The sequence below is a fragment of the Vanessa atalanta genome, chromosome 8 (assembly GCF_905147765.1).
Source record: "Vanessa atalanta chromosome 8, ilVanAtal1.2, whole genome shotgun sequence".
In the NCBI taxonomy this organism is placed as follows: domain Eukaryota; kingdom Metazoa; phylum Arthropoda; class Insecta; order Lepidoptera; family Nymphalidae; genus Vanessa; species Vanessa atalanta.
Window position 1 is genome coordinate 11748003 of NC_061878.1, and position 25272 is coordinate 11773274.

The window sequence follows — 25272 nt, forward strand, 5'->3', positions numbered from 1 at the left end:
TAAATGTTGAAAAAGATTAACTATGTGTTTCTTGCCGGTTCTTCTCGGTACAATCTACATTCCGAACCGGCGGTAGCTTCACTTATTATAGTTTGTAGAGTGATGATTCAAAAGCGTACTTGAATAAAGTATATTTTGATTTTGATTTTTAATTAAAATTAATGGTTAAAATGCGTATAACATTATTTTAGTTAAGTAAAAATTAAATGATAAGTATTTTAATATTTATTACTTAAGAAGTAATTGATTCCATTCAAAATTCCACAACACCTTTAATTTCCTTAAGGGATAATTTTCTTCAGAAAAACTACAAAACAATAGAAGCATTACACTAACTTATCAACCATTAACTCACTAGTTGTATAATATTCTTATGCATACAAGCGTTTTATTACCTTTTTTTAAAATTTGGCAACCGAGGCAACAACACTTTCTGGGATCCTGTTGTGAAACCGTATACATTATTCCACAAAAGAGTTAAAATTGATTCTATAATATCCAAACGAACATTTAAAACATTATAAATAAAATTTAATATCATGAATACAAATAAACTATAATTTTAACTATGAAGATTCGAATAACATGTTTAAATAACGATCCTGAGTAAACAAATTAAAAAGTGAAATTCGTGTCATTTTACAAATCTACGATATTAATCAATACCCTTTAACGGGCTTACGGAGGCTTTGACACCAAGATACATCGACATCGTAAATAAAGTTGACCTCACGAAAGGTCAAATCTGTCTTCAAGGTTTTGAGGACTACACTTAATTGAAATAGGCTTGATCAACTGACATTGACCTCTACGGAGAGTAAAGAACTATCTCGGCATATACCGAATTTAATCGGAGCGTAGTCCTATAAAAATAAATCTCCTAAACCCTTTATTAATTTTATTTGATTTCTTTATTTAATTTGTAAAGTCGAGTTCGCTGAAGTTTTATATGAAAAATTAAATGTTTTATTTAAAATATTCCATTTACTTCACTTATCTACTTGGTGGTAGGGCTTTGTGCAAGTCCGTCTGGGTAATTACCGCCCACTCTTCATATAGTTTACCAGCGGCAGCCAAGCGGTAGTATATAGTTTTCTTAGTGTTCCGGTTTGAAGTCTGAATGGCCAATGTACCAACAACAGGAACAAGGTACCAAAAGTTCTTAGTTCCTAAGGTTGCCCATTTGCCCAAATCACTACATAGTATAAAAAAATGTATGATCTAAGCATACTATGTATGCTTAGATCTTTAAAGCTACGCAACAAATTTTGATGCTTTTTTTTTAATAGATAGCGTGATTCAAGAGGAAGGCTTATATGTATAGTACATGAATAAAATAGTAGAGCAACATTGATAATTTTAGAGGTTTCTAACGTGATGTCGTAAATAGATACATTTTTATAGTATTGTACGGTAAGGTACAAAAAAGTACACGTCTATCTTTTAAAAGTATATGTCTATTTCTTTAGTCCGCGATAGTATATGTCTATCTCATAGGGTTAACCCACCGTTATTATTTTTATCCTTTACCTTTTAGGAGAAATAATGGCTTATTTATGAAGTGATTTTAAGCAAAAGAATATTTCTTTATTCAATTAAGTACCTTAAATACATTGTGGATTTAATAACGATATGAATATGGCGCTGAACTGACTGAAAATACGTTATATATTCTGTATTATATTTAGTATCAGCATTGTACTCGTGCAAAGGGGGCGAGTCGCTATTATACCATAAAAAGAGTGATCTCTTTCGGGCTACCTACCCACCAGGGAAGAACAAATCTTCTAGTAACGGTGATTTATCAAAGGCAGGCCCGTCTGTGTGCGAATGGGCTTATAGAAATCTTCTTGTAATCTCATTAAGCTTTAATTTATTTACTGATTATTTTTTTGTTTTGGTTTGCAGTAAAGATTGATATTGTTATAATTACAAATATTTCCATTGTTGGCGTCAGCATAAGCCTTACCACCGAGTAAATATCCCATTGCTGGTCTAACGTCATGACTTTTGAGGAGCCGGTTTAGAGATATACCACCACGCTGATGTAATGGAGCAAATTAGAGCAGACTCATACTGGTTTCCTGACGATGTCTTCCTTCAGCAGAAGAAGAACAATAAACACAAATTAAGCGCATGATAAATTAAATTTATAAGTTAAATTTGTAGCAAACAAAAAAAAATAGTTCAGTAACGGAGTTTCAATAATAAAATACATTAATTTTCCTTATTATTATTATAAAATATACCTACTAGAATATAAACGAAGTATTTGGTACGCACTACGTACGCAAGGGAGTAGAGAGCGGCGAGGTAGAAGCTTGACAGCATAAGTCATAGATCTGTGTTGTATTGCCTCGAATATGCATAAACTTTTTTTATAATTCATAAATTATATTTATTTTATAGTGAACTTTATTTGCAGACGGTACTCGGCGCATTGCCTCTTGCTGTGGCAGCTATAAATCGAGAACCAACATTGCTACCTGGTTTGAAACTAAGATTTGTAACAGCTGACATCGGCCGACCCAGGCCTTTGCTACCGATGGACAAGGACAGTCTTTCCTTAAGGTAAGATTTGTCATCTTCTACTCTTATCCCTCAATAGAAGTCTTAACTAAACTTAATTACTGAATAGAAAACATTCTTTACATCGAGTTTCGATCACAATAGGAAAGAATAGAATATGGATATAGGAAGGGATAGGATAGAATAACACCACTGTATATGGAATATAAGAATAGATACAATAATACTTTCTTAAATCTAAAATATAAACTAATGATAATACAACGACAAAGACAAAGTTAAACAAAACTGTACGGGGGGTGTTCAAAAGGTTAAATATGATTCTGACGTTGATTTGGTTGTCATAAAAAATAAAGTAAATATGCGTTTTAAATCGCGGTTTAACCGTATATACACAGCACACATACACATATCAACAGATAAAGTTAAATAAAACTAAATAATAATTTAAATTAGAATGAATATTAAATTGTTTGTTAAATTTTCAAAGTCAAAATTCAAAATTTTAAATTTGTGTTATTGGTTCACAAAATCATAAATATAAGTACAACTTTTTAGTTATTTTGTGCAGTATACACGGAGAAAATTGGCTCTGACAGATGGACATCCATCTATGAACAGAATCAAACACGAGAGTGATTTTATTAGGGTTTTGTATTTTCAACCAATCTATGAGATGTGAAAAGCGTTTATAATTATGTACATTTATTTAAAGAAATATTTTTAAAAATATTACATTACATTACATTAGCAGCCTGTAAATTTTTACAGCCTGTTTAAAGGCTACGGATTAATTTTATTATTTGGAACAATTGAGAATAACATACGACTTGACTTAAAGTTTTTGCACAAAATATGTAACACATTTGATTTTTGTCAAATCCCTACGTTTATTAAGCTTAATATTCATTCTAGAATTTCAAGATATAAAACCAAGAAAAAACCAATCTAAGTAAATGGTCCATTGAATACACTTATCAAACCATATATAGAAGTTTCGTAGAATTTTAATGAGTTTGACATCCTCCAAATGGTAACCACCACATATATTGTATTGGAAAGAAAAATAAATCATGCCTTACATCACCAATGCATCACCAAGTTTGATAGCTAAAATGTTACGTCCTTTACCTGTTTGACGCCCTTACAAACACACTGGCTTACTCATCCTTCAAACCAGAAAATAGCAATACTGCGTATTGTTGTTTGGTTGGAGTATATCTGTCATTTTTATCGAGTAGGTGGTACCTACCCAGATAGGCTTGCACATAGCCTTTTCGCCAAGTCTAAATCTTTCAAGTTTTTGAACATTTATTATTTTGTGACTTATTAGTTTATGATAGAATTCTACTATTTGAATTGGTGTATAAGTTGTTTTTTTAATTTGTAATGTATAATTGTAATGTAGCAATAATATTAACATGCTCGTACAAGATTAGTTTAAAAAAATAGGTATCTGATGATGTAAGTGGTCACCTGGCCCCCATCGCCAATGCGCCACCAACCTTGCGAAGTAAGATGTTATGTCCTCTGTGCCTATAGTTGGCTGGCTCACTCACCCTTCAAACAATCTGTTTTCAAGGTCATTAGGCTTATGAATAATTTTAAAAATATTTATCATATTACGAAATTAACTTTTTGTATTTGACCGTTGTAAATTAACTTAAATTAAATTAACTTGCTGTGATTTGTATAATTAGATTTTATTTGATCACTTCGTTGTTCATTTGTCAAGATATTTTTTCTCAGGATCAAGTAGTAATAATGCGTAGAGCTGTCAAGTTCAAATTACCAGAAACAAATAAACTTCTAAGGCAATGAAAAGAGATGACCATTTATGGCCTCATATTTTTACACTCGCACGAATAGAATCATAAAATGAGGCAACAATTTCATGTACCAAAAGTAAAGGGGAAAATATGAAAACTGAAAATCTAGAGTTATAGCACAACAAGTATCGAAAACGAACCGGAGAGCAGTAATTTTCCATCCGGATCTTATTTTGACTTCGCGTGTTATTGCCTTCCATTATTTTTACGAATTTCGTTCAAAAATAACAGTTTGTAAAGATACATGTAAGTTTATGGCTCCACCACTAAAGCAAATTTTATATCCTCCTTCAGGTAGGTTAGTGAAAAGAAAATATTTATTGGTCACAAATTTAAACATTCACATTTTAAATTAATAAAATAAAAATTTTAACATGACATAGAGTGTGACGTTGTCTATTACTATTGGAGGATACGAGAAAATTCACCATACAGTTTTAATTTTTCGAAACGGGCCATATGAAGTATAACTTAAAAAAAACGTATAAACTTTTATTATACGCTTAAAATTATACGATAATTACTATGCAGAAAATTACCTCTATGGGTAACTGTCACGCTACGTTAAAGTATTTTGCTTTTTAAATAACTGCATTAAAGTTTATAAATAAAATGAACCACAACATTAATTACGTGGTCCTACTTAGTGGTGGTTGGTGGCGCATTGGTGATGTAAGGAATGGTTAATATTCCTTACAACGCCATTGTCTATGGGCGGTGGTAACCATTTATCATCAGGTGGCCCATTTGCTCGTTCGCCTGCCGATATCATAAAAAAAGGCACAAGGGACATAACATCTAGTTCCCATATTTGGCGCATTGGTTATGAGGAATGATTAATATTTTTTCAAGTACTAACGTCTAGGCAACTATGGCAACCATTTGGCAATTCACCTATATGACATAAAAAAAGAATATTTACTTTCAGTATGGTAATCATTTTTTTCAGAAAAGCATTTCAATTTTTATAGTTTGATCTGATAAGTGTCATAGGTCAATGTGCACGAAGAGATCGTGTATCAACAATAATATTATTGTAATTATTTTCATTGAAAATATAAACTGTGGGTTATTCTGTAGGGCAAACTTGCTGGATCAATAAATTACGCTTAAAGCGAAACGCCACAGTAATATAAAAAGAGCAATTACGTTTCGTAGTATATTTTCACGCTACAAAAAATAAACTTTAACTGTTGTGGTTTTAAAATTGCTACATAAAACGTTATTAAGAAAATGAATTACACAGCAAATCATCGAATTAATTAACATAAAAATTGTACTTGTGTTTGTTACATCGATTACGCTGAAAATGAATATATTTGGAGTTCGTTCCATCATGCTTTTGCATTGAAGGTTAGTGGATAAACTTGTAGCAGAATTTCATCAAACATGTGCAAGTTTCCTCAAGATGTTTTCCTTCTCTCATCCATTTGGGTTTGTTAAAATGAAATCATACCATTATGATATACTATATAAATAAATATTCAATACGATGTTACAATTAACATATACAATTAATGGTCACGCTTTAAACAAAACTAACTGAAGTGGTTTTCAAATTATTAAACTTTAAACAAGACATTATACCGCCATGCCGAATACATCAACATTTGTTACCTAATCCTAATTTATACCTATAAACTTTTACCTATCTATGTGGTGGCTTTATGCAAGCCCGTCTGGGTAGGTACCACCTACCTACCTAGGTGCATTCTACCGCCAAATAACAATAGGTACTTTGTGTTGTTGTATTTAAGTTTGAAGGGAGCTATTGAAAAAGAGAAAGTTTTTGGTTTTTCCGCCAAAAACTACTCAGTAGTAGTATGGAATGTGAAAGATGGCAGTATGTACAGTCCCATGCCACGAAAAGCAGGTAAAGCCGTTGGTCCTATACTTGAACTCGTTCAGGTCGTGTGGGATTTGGCGCCGCATCGGATTACGAAAGTTATTATGCGCAAACACTTATGCATTATAATATGCCAAATTAGAATTGGATTACATCGTTATTTTTCCTCTTTATTCAATGTAAAATATTAAGCGTGACTTTTCTGTAAAAGTTAAATGCATACAAATTTATATTTTAATGTAAATATTTTTGAAACACTGATCTGAAGCAACTTAAGCTACTAAGTTTTCGTGTACATCCGTTATAGTTTCAACAGCGTTCGCTCGTAGAAGTCCCGGCCCGACTATTTTCTACTCAACAATAACACTTGATTAAAATTAACATAATAATTATAGCTGATTAGTGCACGTTGTATAAAATTTGCTCAAATATAAACTATAAACTAGCAGTTATTTATTCCTTGAATCGGAAAAAGTAAATAAATTTATGATGACTTTCCTTTTCTATCTTACATTTTTTTTTACATTAACAGACTGTAAATTTCCCACTGCTGAGCCAAGGCCTCCTCTCCTTCTGAGGAGAAGGTATGGAGCATATTCCACCACGCTGCTCCAATGCGGGTTGGTGGAATACACGTGTGGTAGAATTTCGTTGAAATAAGACACATGCAGGTTTCCTCACGATGTTTTCCTTCAGCGCCGAGCACGAGATGAATTATAAACACAAACTAAGCACATGAAAACTCAGTGGTGCTTGCCTGGGTTTGAACACGCAATCATCGGTTGAGATGCACGCGTTCTAACCACTGGGCCATCTAGGCTTTTCTATCTATTTATTATTAATTAACCCTTAAGCTTTTATATCTGCATGATTCTGTTACAACGTATTAGTAGATTAATAACTAATTTATAATATAATATATAATAGATCTACTTTATTTTATTTTATAATTTTAAATTAGGTCCGCAATTTAAGAGTTTTATGTACTCAACGCGAATATTAATTTGAGTTAGAGAAATGTCTCACGCCTTGCATGTGATCGATCCTATTAAATTTTTTTTGTGAGGCCACGGATTGCGTCGTTACATCTTTAAATTATTTGTTTGTGACACTTAATTAGTATAATGATCAAAGTAGTTTTCAAAATTAAAAGTAAAAATCATTCATTCGTAGCGTCTAGACTTAATCTAAAACTAAGAAATGTAGTCTCGGGATTAATGTTTATTAAAGAATAAAGAAATAGGCCAAATTTTAGAACAATATCTTTTAAAACTAAATATCTAATTGATTTTTATTATAAGCAATTAATCTTATGCATATCATCTCAGTGCACAGTAAGGCCATCTATTGTTTTTGTTATACTGCTAGATATGTTTTTCTAAATGTAATTTCTTTTACGTTGAATAAAACAATAAATCAATGGCAAATATACGTTGATTTAATATATCGTCATCGATCAACATCAATACGATCTGTCAATGTTACCAAAATCCATGTAAAGTGACATCTGTCAGTCAGTCCAACTTCCAGTTAAAACACTAATTAAAATCAAATTAACTTGGATTTGATTTGAACTGGCAGTTGATCAAGCAATAGGCGATCAATGGGCGTTTAGATTACAGCCCAATCTTAATGAATCCAAATGAATATTATACAAGTTTAAATTCCCTACAGGACTCAAACCAACAACCTTCGATTAAGTTTTTAAATTCTGTCAGTTGTTCTATTCGGGTCGTGTTTTGTTTGAGGTTTTACGAATGAATTCAGATTGTTGTATTTCAATAGAACTCACTCTATGATACGGATTATTATTTTCCAGAAATTGAATAATGAGCTGATTTCACAACAACAAAGTCTTCGTGAAATCGCGTTACAGTTTCAAATAGAATTGTTATATGTTTTGAATTCTGATGCTGAAAACGTCTTCTACAGAGTTATGACGCAAATGCGTGACCTCGGTGTGGTGGCATTCTTCGGACCTGATGGCACATGTCACACGGAGGCGAAGCTTGCTGCTGCTTGGAATCTGCCTCTCATCTCGCACGTAAGTAGTCATTTATTTATATAAAACGTTTAATTTTTAAATTTTATTGCTTACGTCAGGAGGGTACATTGGAAAAAATAAAATGACATATTATTTCAGTTATAAATACTATTCAGTAAAATTGGCCCAAATTATTGTTATGGGATGTATGAAACTAGAAAATAAAAAATATTCTTTATATGAAACATATACAAAAATAATATAGAAAAGTGTAGGCAAGAGGCAGTTTTATCACTAAGACAGAAATTCATTCAGGAACCTTAAGGTATAGGAAAGAAAAATAACGGTACATGTCACATACGTCATAATACTACATACATAAATTCCGTTGATTCTTATTTCATTTTTTCAGGGTTATTTTATACTCAGTGAAGAAGGCGGGTAAGATCTTGTAATAATAAAAAAGTTAATTTAGTAACTACAACAGAATATTAAATAGTTTAAAATTTTACTAATTAAGGATAGTAATTTCCTATAACTAATCTACTTAGATACTTTTTTAGTAATCTGTATCTTTTAGCCTTTATTAAAAATCGCTGCGAGATATATATAAATTACAAACAGAATATTCGCTCCATACCAAATTTCGGGAACTAACCAATTTCAAAGACAAACTTTTTTTTTAGGAAAATTCTTTATGCAGAAGATGCATAGGAGAACTCTATTCCTTGATTTCTTATTCTAATGGAGCAGTAATTTTACATGATCGGAGATAAATAAGGATCAATGATGTTAGCTTTACGAAACACGGATGTGTAATACTAATTTTTAAACTCAGTGCTGCGGAGCTGCTGTCACAGAAAAACTTTGTAGTGTTTATAGTGGCAACCGAGGATTCGAACTAGAGACTTCATAATATATCCGTATAAGCTACAAGAACATCAATCAATTATAATTATAACGATAATTTGAACGGTTCATTTAGTAGTAAGCCACATATTACGGTTAAGCACTCCACCGAACACGGAATGTATCTCTCTACGTATCTATGCAAGTCGACCACCAAAACCATAATGGCGGCAAATTGAATCAATCTCTCCGCTTATTAGTAACCAGGGAAGTGGAATACGACGACTTGCCACTCGAAAACGTAACACATACTCGTGTATCTGTCAATATTAAATATTTTTAAGAAATTCAGCTGTCCGCATAACTGAGTTGAATTTAATATAAATTGAAGAACTACAAATTATAAAAAAATAGTGAGTCCACATAAAACAAATATTATAATTAAGATTTGTATTAGTTCGTCTACGTAAAAATTCTATTGAGCCAGAGCAAAGTGCGAGTTCGTCTCGTAAAAAGCGAGCCCATTTCCTAACAATACAAATTTGTATTAGCTAGTGTAAAAAGAAGGATAAAGAAGACAATTTTGATACTATTATTTCTTGTAGATTATAATATTAGTCGTATTTTATACATCCATGTTTATGATTAAAGATAATTGTTCGTTTAGGAAGGTAGCCGAGAAATAAGCCGCTTCATGGTTTTTATATCAATCAAATCAATTTCCTTTATTCAATGCAGAAGTATTAACAATTGTTTGACAAATTAGAAACTATCATATAGAATATAATATACACGGATTCAAACTAACTTCAAGCAAAATGTTTTTCTTATTCACCTTTTCTTCGTAATATTATTCTACCGCCAAATATCAATACTTAGAATTGTCCTGTTTCGATTTAAACGGATAGTGAACCAGTGTAACTACTAATATCTTAGTAGCCAAAATTGGTGGGGCATTGGCAATATAAGGAATGTTTAATGTTTTTTACTTATCATCAGCTTACAGGATTACATTAAATAAAACGACGCCACCGGTAGTAAGAAGTTTTTTACCATATTATAGTTAAATAAAGTAGTTATTGTTTGTTATGTAACCTATTTTTAATATGCTTGCGTATAAAATTGGCCTTTGCATAACTCCCACGCACGTGTTTTAAAAATACATTTAAGGAGAAACTAGAATATTGTGGAAGATTTAATCAAAGTGGCTGAAGGTGTAAAGCGTTTCGAACATAACAAATGCATTAGTGTAATTAAGTCTACATAAAATTATAGTTATAGGTGAATTTATAGTCTAAACATTTAATTACTTAAACAATTCTGAATTGGCCTGAAATATTTACAAAAAAAATTAAATTCATCAAGGCATCGACTTTAAACAGATTTGAAAAAAAAAAAAAATTTAAGTCTTCACTATTCAGTACCCGTTCTAATATTTTTATATTTTTTTCTTGTCGGAGGTAATTTTTTAAATGTTTATGATCGATGACTACTTCCTAGTCAGATGCAAATAAATAATTTTACCTTTTTTTTTTTCCTTTACAAATTTCTATAATCTTTTTAAAATTTAATTTCAAGAAGTCCATGTTTGTTTTATTTTTAACGTCAAATAAACTTACTTTCACTTAAACGTATTTTTATACATGGAGTTCTTTGTAAAAATATAAAGTGTATCTTTATTTATATATGAAAAGTTAAAGTGAACGTAAATAAGCCAATGTTCTTCTCATGACTTCGTACATAAGTCCGATTACTCGTGAGAAAAGATTTTTGTAAAATAAAAAGTAATAAGAATGTCATTATTGTCGTCGACTATTATGAATATTTCACTGAAGCGGATGCACAAAAATAAGAACTACACGATCGATCTTTTCGCTAGCATCGTGGAAGCTGTTAATTTAAATATTATTAAGTTCACTTGAGCCAAATACATGATTGATTTGATAGATATAAATAAAAATATATTTTAAGACAAGTTTTAATTTACTCCTTGCAATAAAATTGTATAAGATTATATGTATTTTAATCTAAAACAAAAAAAAATATGTAAAATTTTAGCCAATTCGCTTGTTTTAAACTGGTCTAAAATTGGATTAAAGGATTTTATCTACCGATACTAACAAAATCAAAATATACTTTTTTCAAGTAGGCTTTTACAAGCACTTTTGAATTGTCATTTAACAAACTATTTAAAGTAAACCTACCACCAGTTCGGAATGTAGATTCTGCCGAGAAGAACCAGCAAGAAAATCAGTAATTATTCTTTTTCAACATCTAAAAATACAGTCATGTTAGTTAAATACAATTATATAAGTCTGTCATGTCTCCTGCCTGGAAGTCAACAAGCGTTAACTCCACGCTTTTTTTTCATCAATATAATCTTGTATCGAATAATATGCCTTCTTTACAAATGTATTTTTTAAAATTGACTTGAATCTACGAAAAGTTAAAAATGTCTGCGGAATTTTTTATAGAAGCGGATACCTTGCCCCAAGAATGATTTATTGACTTTGCGGAGTCGGAACAGATAAATTTAACAAAATATAGATATTTGTACTTTTTTTAGGAAATTTGCATATCTTCATTTTTGGATCTTGACTTAAAGATGTATTTAAGAATAATAATATAGTCCTAATAATTATATAGTAAGATATAGTATATAGTCCAGACAGAACCACGTCTGTCGGGTATTAAATGAATTCGACTTAATTTTTTTGTAAAGCTTTCATAAAGTTAAACTATTAAATTCTAGACAAAAAGTAAGTTTTTCATTGTTAATTCGATGACCACGGCACGGCACCACCATTCGGCAATCATTGTATGTATATATTATTCCAGTTTGAAGATTGAATGAGCCAGTGTGACTATGGATACAAGGGACATAACGTCTAAGTTTCCAGATTAGTGGTGCATTGACTATGTAAGGAATGGTTAATATTTCTTACAGTACCAATGGGCGGTGGTCACCACTTACCATAAGGTGGCCTATTTGTTCTTCCGCCTACCAGTTGTGTATAATTGTGTACAAAATAGTGAAAATAATATGATGGATAGGGAAACACATTTTTTATTTTTGTATTAAGATTAATTTTTAACAGAAGTTAGAATGGACTAAAAGTCAGACGGAAAGACTAGAATTAGACTATTCATTATATACTCGTACATTGACGACTATCTGTTATTTATGACTCCATCTTTATTTTTTACGTAGCTTATATGCTTATAAAGCTTATAGTTTATATGTTTAATAAATTATAATAAATACACAATACAAACAAACACAGTAAATAGCACAGAAAAACGCGAGAAAAACATAAAAATGGTACAAAAGCCTTAAGCAGTAATCTCTTTCAGACGACCTTTAGATAGACATACCTAATATCATTATAATGTATGCGGCTGGAAGGTGTGCGGATTTTAAATAAAGGTAGTCAAATATATTTTTTTCAAAGTATTACATACTTTCTTATTGATCAGATCTTGAGAAAGACGTTTATTGGGATCATGCAATATTTTTTTTATCTTTGAACAATAAATCAAATATAATATTAGGTATGATAAATCTTTGACATCAAATGCGGTTGGTTACTCTTTGAGATGTCACTGCGATTGAAATATGAAACTTATTTGAAATATTTAGTTTGAATTATTGTAATTAAAAATAAATTATTATTCATATGCATTATCAACATAAATACACGGAATGCACTTTAATATCATTCGCTCAATTGATAGTTAGACCAAAGCTGGCAAGGATTTTTTATTTTTTATTTTTATGCGCACTGTGTATTATATGCGTGGTCACTGTAGTCCATAGAAATTATACGGCATTTCTACCAATTTCAATTAAAAAAAAAATGTTTGCATAAAATACTTCATTTTCTATTTGAATATATTTATCTACTATAGGACCTATAACTTTCCTTTTCACGTTTGGTATTTATATTTTTAGAACCATTCCACAGCGAATATATCTGTAATAAAAATAGCCTCAATCAGCCTTAGATGTTAGATGTTTTAGATTTTTTTTTCTTTTATTATGTAAAACCTTCGCATTCATTCATTCGATTTTTTTTTTGTAACATTTTAGCAATTCCCCGCAACCAACTGAATATACCTGACAAATTTTAAAGCCTTTACTGTCTATCGAGATAGTTGAATTCGGGAATATTCCGAACAAAACACGACCGTGCCTAAACTCCGTGTTCATCTTCTGGGTGATGAATTTTTGGGAATCCAATTTTGAATTATTGTGCCTGTACTATAAGGAACAGACAATTTTCGAAATTTAAATTTTTATTTGTTTGCACGCTTAAAAGTCAAATCAAATAAATCACGAAACTTTCGAATCGTTATTTACCAAGACTAAATTCAATAGTACCACTGGTACTAGAATTTAAGATTCCACCATTTTTTTAGAATTTTTAGAATTTAATTCAGCGACTCAGTGCAAGATTGTTTGGTTGGTTAAGTTAAGTGAATGGTTGATATCACACGTTCATCGGGTATTCTACAGCCACTTAATATTTTTACAGCGCCGATAACTATGGGCGATTTTGACCATTTATCATCAGGTGATCAATTTACCCGTTCGCCTGCCTATACTTAAAAAAAAAGAAGTTTACCCAAAATTCAATTATAATGGATGGATGTTGATTAAATGTTCAACTTAGTCGATTAGAAAATCAACGATAGCTACCTACATGCTTTTATATCATCTTACAATATACTTGTATATAATAAAAAAATCAACCAAATCCTTGGAAAAATATATTTCTTAACTCACTCTCACAACACACCACTACCTCTTTCTCCCGGAAGATAATTTTCGGGAAAATAATTTTAAATTGTATAGTGTGTTTACTGTTAACTACAAGAAGTGTTCATTGAATTATGTTACAGCACCTCTTATGAGATTCTATTGAGATTATTATTATATACTATTGGATTAAATATAATAAATATTGGACAACATCACATACATTACTCTGATCCCAATGTAAGTAGCTAAAGCACTTGTGTTATGGAAATCAGAAGTAACGACGGTACCACAAACACCCAGACCCAAGACAACATAGAAAACTAATGAATTTTTTCTACATCGACTCGGCCGGGAATCGGTACGAAAGTTCAGATTTGTACAATTTATTATGTAATTGCAATATTGTTTACGTTAAAAAATCCCTCAGCTAAAATCACTCGAAGAGGTTAATTACCGCAAAACTTTTTTCTTTTCCCCTTTTCTTGATGAACCAGCGAGTTCACGCGTGTGTGTCGTACATAATTATATAAATCATATTTTCTTTTACAAAGCAAGTATATTTATGTACTGCAACAATATTTTTATACAAATAATAAATTAAACGTTACGGGGCGTTGTGTCTACAAACACAAACAAACACATTAAAATAATATGAATAAAGCCTAACACTCACACATGCTCAAAAAATTACAAAATTATGCTCTACAGCCATACCAAGAATAAAAATAAAAATACCCCCTTATATACAATTTTGTTAGACAACTTTCAGTTGCTTTTGATTAAATAACAGATTTACCTGGAAAACCCTGGAAAATGCGTACATCGACCCTGATTCTTTTGTTGTGAAGTTAGGTAAATCTTTTAAGATAAAGTGCGTCGTGATAATTTGACCTTAGTATGTTGTTTCTCTCTCTCAGTTGCTCTCAGTTTAGTTTACCAATTTATTTGTATTTTCAGAAAGTTATTTTCGAAATTTCCTTTGTATAGAAAATTAATATATATATTTTTTTCGATATCATTTATAGGAATAATTTGACTTTATCATTTATAGGAATAATTCGTAAATAATTTTATAAATATATTAAGCTATCAGTAACTTGGTAATATACTATGAAATACTGATAACGTCATTAGGTTTCACGGGATTGACATACAAAGAAAAAAAAACATTATGTATATGAGATAATAAATTGCAAATCTTTATTAAGAAATAAGTCTTTTTCAACCCGTCTAAAATTTCAAAGACTAGACTGAAGATATTTTATTTTCTCGCTCTTATAATCCGATAGAGCGATAATCTTACACAAAAGGGAATTAGGAGCAGAACTTTTTTTTTAATGGCCGACGAGCAAAATGGAGCAAAAACCACCCATATACAATGGCGCTGTAAGAAACCATTCCTTACATTGCCAATGTACCAACCTTAGGAATAAAGATGTTATGTCCCTTGTGCCTTTATTTATATTTTCGAACTCACCCTTCAAACCGAAACACAACAATACTAGGTACTGCTACTTAGCGGTAGAATATCTGATGAGTGGGTGGTACCTACCCAGACGGGCATGCCCTACCTAATAATTTTATTTGCTATCCGAGGCGCTTGATTCTAAAACTTCTAATTATCTCACTCCAGACTTGAGACTCTAATGAGAATAGGTTCTAACCACAGAGCAGACTGGTATTCAGTTTTTGAGTTTATCTGTTAAAGAAATTTCAGTAACAGTCTGGAATCCGGCGTTCGAAGTTCGGCGTGTGTACGTTCCCTTGCCTCGGGGTTTTGTGTGGGTCCTTGGATGGTTTAGATTTCACTCGGGAGCTGCGAGCGGATACAAATATTACAATACACAACATATATATATTTGAGCCCCGAGAATTCGAGACAGAGAGCGGATAAATATATAAATGCTTAAATATTTTGATATTTAATACTTATATATGTATATATTTATATTATTTATATGTCTTATAAATGTATTAATATAAAATACTGTGAAAAATCATTACTAAATTTTATTTGTATAGTTAGATCGTTACAGAAATAATATCTTCATTCCTATTTAACTTAATTTAAATGGGCATGAAGATATTATTTGAAAAGGTGATTGACTGACTTTTTTCAAAGAATTGGTGCCCGATCGGTGACATTGGCGTCGTATGAAATTTTAATCATTTCCCACATAAGCAATGCGCTCCCAACCTTCCGCAAGCCCATCTGAATAGGTACCACCCACTTATCGTATAATCAACCGCCAAAAAGGAATTCTATGTATTGTTCCGTTTCATAATAAATCTAGGACTTACTATAATCCTAGTAGCTCATTGTAATCCTTGTTGTCATTAGAAAAGATTAGTTGGTACCATGAATTATTTATAAAAGGAAAATCTCATATAAATATGTATACACTACACAGGGGAGACATTTGAGTGAGCGAGATTAGAGGATTTTAGTGTTTGATGACATTAGATGTCTATTTAAGGGAGGTGCTCTCACTGTAAAGAAGAACGTTTCAATTAGTAAGGCTTTGAAATGTTTATTGTTTGGCAAAGATGTCGCTTTTTATAGTAACTTTAAATTATTTCGTATTTTACGACGCAGATTTTTAATATAAAATATATTATATAAGTTATCGAAGTAAACGAAACATGATGTTTAGTAAAATTGGCTGTTTTGATAATACAAAACAAAATTGGTGATAGAGCCTGGTGCAAGCCCGCCTGGATAGACAGCCCCTACTCATCGTATATTCTATCACTAAGTAGCAATACTCAGTGTTGTTTTTTAACGGTTTGGGGTGAGTGAGTCAGTGTAATTATAGACATAATATTATAGTTTATTTTAGTTTTCCTCTTACGTTAAGAATTAACCATTTAGAAGGAAGAGTTGGTTTCTTTCGTATAGAAGTGTACCAACCCACAACATTTCAAATAAAAATTGTTAATATATAAAAGAGGATATCATTTTTATGGTGACAGTAATCCTGATAAATTACACATGTGTGTAACTGTAATGTTATGCATAGCCGAGACTGCCTCGTTGGTCTTTTGAGTTGACATAAGGTGACAGATCCTGAGGTTTTGAGTAGGTAGTGTAGTAATACCAGGTAGTGCCGATAAAAGTTAGTGGATTTTTCTGCCAAAGCCCGAAGTCTGAATGCTAGAAGCGTGTACAGTGTCGTGCTACGGACACGTAGCGCCGTTGGTCCTGCGCCTAAACTCTTTTCGATCAAGTCGGATTTGCCGTCTCATCCGATTATGAGAGCGAGGGAATACAGAGTGCATCCGTATATGGGAACTATGATATGCCGTGCTTAGTTGGCTGGTCTCCCTTGAGATTGCCCTCCGTGACTGAAATCGGTCTGAGTGACATGATTTATTTTTTTATTTATTTATTTATTTTATTTGGTTCTTCTGGCTGTCTACACTGATTAAAAAAAAAAAAAAAAATTAATATAATATAACAAAAGTAAAGTTATATTATAAGTGTCACAATTAATTAAAGAAGAACTCAGCATGCACGAAAAGAAAACAAATCAACATCTTAACCTAACGTAGCTTCTTAATTTTAAAAAGAAATCTTTATCAAAAAGATATGAGAAAGGATGCATCAACTTACACACAATTTCACCCCATAAGATCTTTTTCATAGATGCAATGGACGTAACATTTAGATCGACTGTTTTAATACTCATCATAAAACATTATATTTTCAACATTATTATCAACATTATACACTTGTGAAAGTGGACTATGTAATTTAAGATTTGTGCAATGCTTTGGTTTATTAAACAAACGTTAATTAATTGACCAAGGTACTCTGGTGGGAACTTTAAAAGTAAGCTTTTGTAATAAGTCTGAATTAATAAAATCGACCTAGTAACGATTCTACTTAGAAATATGAAGTGAAAAACTTCTACGTTTCGACAATGGAGAAAGTTTAAATTACTCAATACATTCTTCGTAATCATTATGCATATTATATTAAATGTATTTAATTTTTTTTTGTTTTTTGCTGGTTGGTCCATTTCTGCACAACACGGTCCAGTTGAAATATGAGGCTAATCTTGTTTCACGGTCACGTACTAAACAGCACTCGTTTAGTTTTTTATCTTATTTTCCGTTTACCTTTTGTCTATAATTGCCCTACTTGTTATATTGACAGCGAATCAGTGTTATACAAACACGACAGACACGTGCAAAATTAAATTTTGTTGTTGATTTAATTTTGCACGTGTCGTGGTATTTTAGTAAAAGTCCATTTTTTTTGAGTACTATAAATGTTAAGTATAGATGTTAACAACTCCTTAGATAGACGATGTACCAAAAACCTTGGGAGCTAACTTGCTTACCTTGGCTTACTCACGCTCACGCATAAGTTTGTTACATACCCAGACGAGCAAACTGCTTAAAGCCCTACATCGAGCATATTTTTAGTGAATTTTTTGCTAGTTGTCCTAAATAAATAAATAAATCACAACTATGCTAGGCAAAGTAGGGTTGCCTTGTAATGTTGACCTTACAGCGGAGATTCAATACGTTTATAACGTTCGACATCTACTTTATTACGGTTGTTACTAGCCTATAGGTACGTATTATATAGTATACACACCTTAAGCGGCTCACGATAAATACGGTATATTTTTGTAAAGGTTGTCTATGTTGATACAATTTTAAAGGTTCTATCATATAAGAAGTCTTAAGTTATATTTCAAATTTTAAAATATAAACTTCTTCATAAATTTACAATTGATTATCTTTACCTGTTAACTTTTGCATAGTATTCATGATAGATAATTTTTTTGTTTATTTATCTATACTGATATTATATTCGTAGCTCTGTGTGTCTGTTGCTCTTACACGGCTAAATCACTAAACCGAATTTGATGAAATTTGGTATGAAGCAAGGTTAAATTCCTAGGAAAGACATAGTTTAATTTTTAAGCCTTACACCAGACAAACATCCCCTAAAATGCGAGCAGAGTCTCGGGTAATAACTAGTATATAATAAGAATAGTATGTGTATCATGTATTTTTATTGTTACGTGTGTATCTCTAGTCTACAAACGTTTTTTCCGTGTTTTTGTCTTATTTTATATTGAAATTGTATTGGTTATTTTAGAGTGCTTGCATGTTTGAATTAACAGGCAGTATTACAATTTAATTGTTGTTGTTGTTGTTGTTTTAATTAGATATTTTTAGAAACAAATTTTGGTATTCATATGTAGTCTCAATAAGAGTCTGCATTAGGAGTCGTAAATTCCAGACAATATCTACATAGAATCCAAAGTCGGTTTCCCATGAACTGGATGCTATTATAGTCTGTTCATAACCGGATCAGTTCTACTATGAATCGCCTGTTTTTAGGTTGTTGTTCAGAATCTCATATAAGTTACTCTATATCGAATATATCCTCAATAAAGCTAGCTTTACGTTTGCGACTTTGTTTGAGTACACAATCGTTCTGTCATCTTATACGAGTATATTAATAGCGTAAGCCGTTTTTTGTCCCAGTGATTATGGGACGATAGCTGCACATAAAAGACCGGTTATGGTCTCATTTTGAAGATCTTCAGCCTTAGATGGGCAGAAAATTAAACAAGACTCTTGATTGAAATTTACTAAATGGTTAAGATTTAACAAATAATTAATTTTAGAGTGTGGAAAAAAGTTACTGGCCGCGTAGAGAGAGGCGCTATGATTGTATTAAAAAAAAATTGCGAACAGATGTCGTTAGTTTACATTGATGAGATTAAATTAAAACAAAACCTGTCGTAGGTTTCGAAATTTGTAAAAGTCTGTTGAAACAACGCGAAGTTTCGCGTGCATATAAATACAACCATTGTACAATGCGAGCTAGCCCGTGTACACATGTTTTTGTTTTATTTATGTGAGTGCTAACAATCACACCAAAATGCTTTACTTGGTGGTAGCCCATCTGGGTAGGTACTACCCACTCGTCATATATTCTATCGCCAAACAGCAGTAAACAGTATTATAGTGTTTGAAGGGTGAGTGAGCCAGTGTAACTACAGGCACATGGGACATAACATCATAGTTCCCGAGGTTGGTGGCGCATTGGCGATGTATGGAATGGTTAATATTTCTTACAGCGCCATTGTCTATCACTTACCATCAGGTGGCCCATTTGCTAGTCCGCCAAACTATAATATAAAAAAATAAAAAAATTGCTAAGCTCATCATGGATTTTACACTAAAACACAACATGTAATATGATACATACATACAATACATAATATGAAAAATTTAAATAACAATTTAATTAAATCTTTAAATTTAATACATAATTGTTATAATCGTCGATTTATAAATCGCCCGGATATTTGTTATGTACTGTAACATTAATTCTAGTTGGTTGAATTGACAAATTAATTTCGTTCATCATTTGGTAAAATATCGGTATTATTAATTATATGTATTGTAATGTATTCCAGCTGTGTTCTTACTGTCTAGTTGAATTTATTTTTAAACTGTGGCAGCATCATATTCAAATTATTTTTTTTCTTTTTTTTTATGGCATTGGTTGGCGGACGAGCATATGGGCCACCTGATGGTAAGTGGTCACCAAATCCCATAGACAAAGGCGCTGTAAGAAATATTAACTTATATTAACATTCAAATACATTAATAAAAAACATATTCAATACAGGATTATATAGATGATAGAAAGGGGTGGAACTAATCCTTGTTGACTTGTATTTGGATAACATAACTTTATATTTTAAATGTTGAAAAAGAGTAACTACTGAGTTCCTTGCCGGTTCTACTCGGTAGACTCTACATTCCGAACCGGCTGTGGGTTTACTTAATATAGTTTGTACAATGACGATTAAAAAGTGCTTGTAAAAGCTAACTTGAATTAAGTATATTATGATTTTAATTTAAATTCATGGGTTAATCAATTTTGGGTGATCTTAGAAGCGAATCTCAACGGCATCAAATTCGCTGTTCATATATTATCGTTGGCGGAATACACATGTGGCTGAATTTCGTTGAAATTAGACACATGCAGGTTTCCGCACGATGTTTTTCTTCACCGCCGAGCACGAGATGAATTATAAACACAAATTAAGCACATGAAATTTCAGTGGTGCCTGCCTGGGTTTGAACCCGAAATCATCGGTTAAGATGCACGCGTTCTAACCACTGGGCCATCTCGGCTCTTATATATATTATTGTTAGGAAAATCACGTTTACAAGAAATAACCTTTAAAATGAATAGATTATATAAATGTTTATATATAATGTTAAAAAGATTTGTACTATTGGCGGGATTTACTCGTAGTTTTTAAATATCGCTGTTAACATGTTTAGACTATTTGTTTATTTTTAAATACGGATTTCTTATTCTATGTGCGACGTTTTATCACATTAAATTTCCCACTGCTGGGATAAGGTCTCTTCTCTCTTTTAGCAGATTTTCTTTGAAATTAGACAGATGGAGGTTTCCTCACGATGTTTTTCTTCATCGCCGAATACGAGATGAATAATTATAAACACAAATTAAACACTTGAAAATTCAGTGGTGCTTGCTTGGGTTTGAATCCGCAATCATCGGTTAAGATGCATGCGTTCTAACCTGCTATTTATTTGTTCATTGAAAAATCTAATCTAATATTTGCTTGTTCATTGAAAAATCATACTTTATCTAATATAGTGCGTGGGATCCAATACATGAAAGTTTCCCATTTGCGATGTAATTACTACATATTGCTTGATCACCAAAATTTTTAATTGGTTCCTTTATTTAATATAAATGCAATCTTTTATATAAATACGTATTAATTTACAGCAGAATTGTCAGAAATATTAACCATTTTATCCCCATTGCATAACCAACCTGAGGAGCGAAAATATTAGATCCCTTGTGCATGTAGTTACATTGGCTTACTGACCATTCAAAACGGGACACAATAATACTGAGTATTGCTGTTTGTTTGAAGGATATCTGATGATGAGTGGAACCTAATCAGACGGGCTTGCACAAAGCCCTACCTTCAAGTAAATACTATATAATCTTTAAGAACATATAGGAACAACACGAGCTCTCTCACACACACAGCTGAATATGTAACAATTAGCAAAAAGAAATATGAATTTTAATACGCAAAATCTTGTCAATAGAAATGTGCTGGAGCTCAAGGCCCGGAGATAGGAGGTCTGGGTGCAACTTTTGCTCGGACATTACCCCCGGCTCACAAAGTTAGCAAGTCTGTCATTGCGCTGCTGAAGGCCTACGGTTGGACCAAGTTCGCGATCATCGCTGGAGATGAACAAACCGCCGCTGAACAGCAAATGGATGCGATAAAGGTACCGATAGTTTATAAATTATAATTGTTTACATGAGTAGGGATTTCTTCAAGGTCACCTGGGAAAGTACTAACCACTTATCAATTATAGTACATACTAATTAGTACATATAAAGTAATACAACAATAAATTATATATAGTATTCACACACATTCACACACACAGACTCACACACACACACAATATATACTAATACCTGCACATACATATTTATATTTAGTAATTTGTTCCTTATTTTTTTAGTAGTCTACCAGTTATTCATATACCAATAGTCTAGAGTATATTTTTTACTAAAGTTGTATAATTTGTCCTCGGCTATATTGGTATGTATATCTTAAATGTTAAAATATAAATGCTGTTGATTTTAAATAAATAAATAACTCAAGACAACTTATGATTGGTTGTCTGGACTTGAACCCGTTATGATTTATATGTTCTGATCAACTCCATCTGGTCCTATATAAAAAAAAAAAAAACACAAAAACTTATCTATTTTGCATAAATTCATTTAAGGTTTCTGATTATAATTGATTATATTTTATTATTAGCTGTTTATTCCGTTCCGTTCCGTTCCGTTCGTTTTGTAAGAGTAAAATTCATACAAAGTTCTCTAATTTCTAAGTCCTTAAAGTTGAAATTTCCAATAATTCTATCTTAGTGAGCGTCAATGTCGCGAAAGGAGCCATTCCACTAAATTTTAAGTCAATCGTCAACTTATGGTTACCAAGATCTGATTCGTGATTGGTACTTTGCTATATAAATTTCCTTGAAGAAGTAACAGTTGAAGAATTTGATTTTATTTTAAAGTCGTAAATTATAAGGCAATAAAGTTTGACCAACTACAGTTCGATTAGTTTGAATAAATATTTCTTGGTTCGACGGTAGAGTAGAGGTTTCAATCGGAAAAATGAGATAAAATGATGCGTCTGCCATACAAATCCTTTGGCGTAAATGCTAAAACGAGTATTTTATCTTTAGAATTTACGAGGATCTAGCGAAAGTCTATGTTATATGGACTTTTTAATTATTTACAACAACATGTTAGTCGCAATTATTAGCGAAAATTAAAATAATGGCTTGAAAAAGTATTTAACCAAGTTTATTTAAAAAAATCCATTGAAAAACTAATTGAAAACTAACTTTTCTCATTCTCCGTGCAAAAGTTTATTAGTCTGAATACGGCTGGATACGGGTTGATGGTAAAAATTGCTCGGACTAGAAAATACTTAAATTTACTAAATTCAATTATACTTTATGGTTTAAATTTTTTAAACGTTACACGTGTTTATGATCTATAATTTATCGTTAAATTGTTGCTTAACTTGTCAGCGTTACCTGACCTAACTGTTTCATTAAGGTAGATGCTACTTTATGGGACTACAGATTTTTGGGGACCTGAGTTTTGGGGATAAAAGAGTAAATATCAACCAGTCAAAAGTCATTGCGTATTTCTGCCAATAAACTTTTCTATATCAGCTCACTTTTTGGAAGTTAACAGTGTTAAAACTATTATGCCTCGCGAAGCACTTAATTCCTTTGTCCTGGTTAACTAATGGTGTGACTACACCTTTAATATGTCTTGTTTAGTTGGCTCTCATCTTTATGTCTGTACAAAATTTAATATATATTCTACTTGTGTAGTTTTATTGGTATTGATCGAAGTTTACACATATCTGTTGATAACAAGGAATCTACAAGTTTGCCAGTTTTTTTAGAAATTATATATATTTCTTTTCAATAAAAGGTTTATATAAAAAAGAGATACTTCAAATTGGACACACTGCTCCTTTGATTCATTCAGAACACGCGTAGCCTTCGTCGAAAATCAAGTTAGAATAATAAAATTACTGAACAACTACGAAATTTTCTACCTTAAAAAATACTTCTTTTTATCTAATACGTCGAAAAATCAAAAGCTTATCTTATAAACGTTTAATTTTCGAAATTTATATTTATTTTAAATATTGTTATCAGTTTTCAATCACGATCATTTTAGACGTTTTATTAGTGTTGCACCTGTTATCGGCACAAGTTGACTGACAATCAAAATAAATGAAGTTGGGAACCGCAAAATGTCGAGATTCGTCAAAACAATGCCTTCCAAATATCGGATCTATTATCATACTTCCAAGCTGTAGTCATCTATCTATATATAGATAAAATACGTTGATTTTTTTTATTGAATTTTAGAATCTTAAACATCCTTTAAATAAAAAAAATATTAAAAAATTAATAACTCGGAAACGATACACTTTTGCATAAGCATTTTGGGGGTCATTTGATAGCTATTGTCCTGAACTATAAGTGTCCGGGGCTTGGAAGTTTGTATGAAAGTCCTATGTTTATGAAAGAAGGGACTTCAAATTTAAAATGTATTCTCTATAGATGGTGTGGAGGTGTATTAATAATGTATGTTTAGAAATCAACCCCTTTTGGGGTTAAAACAGGGGATGGTAGATTGTATAACAGACCAATGTTATTGAAGTTAAAGTTCGGCAGATAGATTTTAAATAGTATTTAAGTATAAGGCTTGAAAATACCTTTTTATATTTGAGTAACAAAATATTCTTACATATACGAACTGAAATAAATGCGGATAATCCGCAGAAGCAGCTAGTCGATCTTATAAAATATATGTCAATAATATACAATAATTGCCTTTTTAAGTTAATATGAGAAGTTTCACAAGTTACTGATGCTGGTGATAGGGCTTTGTGCTAACCCTTCTGGGTAGATTCCACCCACTCGTCAGATATTCTGCCACTAACCAGCAACACTTGGTATTGTTGTGTTCCGGTTTGAAGGTTGAGTGAGCCGGTGTAACTATAGGCACAAGGCGATTTGGACGGTTAATATTTCTAACAGCGCCAATGTCTAAGGGCCGAGGTGCCCACTTAACGTCAGATTAGTCTTAACGTTAGCATTTGTCGGTCCGCCTACCAATTACATAAAAAAAAGAAATACTCCAAAAAAAAATTTAAAACTGGACAAAAACGGGATTATTATTACTTTCGGTATATTTCAAGGAACAGTTATATCAAAATCTTTTTTCATTATACATACTAGTTATTAATGTTTCAAAAACTGAAAGTTAACAAATAATAGGATAATTTAATTATCATAATTCATAAAAAAAACCGTGCCATTT

General features: G+C 31.7%; 1 protein-coding gene across 1 annotated transcript in view; it reads left to right on the forward strand.

Moving 5' to 3' along the window:
• LOC125065942 (guanylate cyclase 32E-like) overlaps window positions 1-25272 on the forward strand; it is a 158524-nt gene that overhangs the window by 16174 nt on the left and 117078 nt on the right. Inside the window, exons 2-4 of the mRNA XM_047673802.1 lie at window positions 2426-2571; window positions 8137-8248; window positions 21939-22124. Coding sequence (XP_047529758.1) covers window positions 2426-2571; window positions 8137-8248; window positions 21939-22124 — 444 coding nt within the window. The remainder of the gene's footprint in view (window positions 1-2425; window positions 2572-8136; window positions 8249-21938; window positions 22125-25272) is intronic.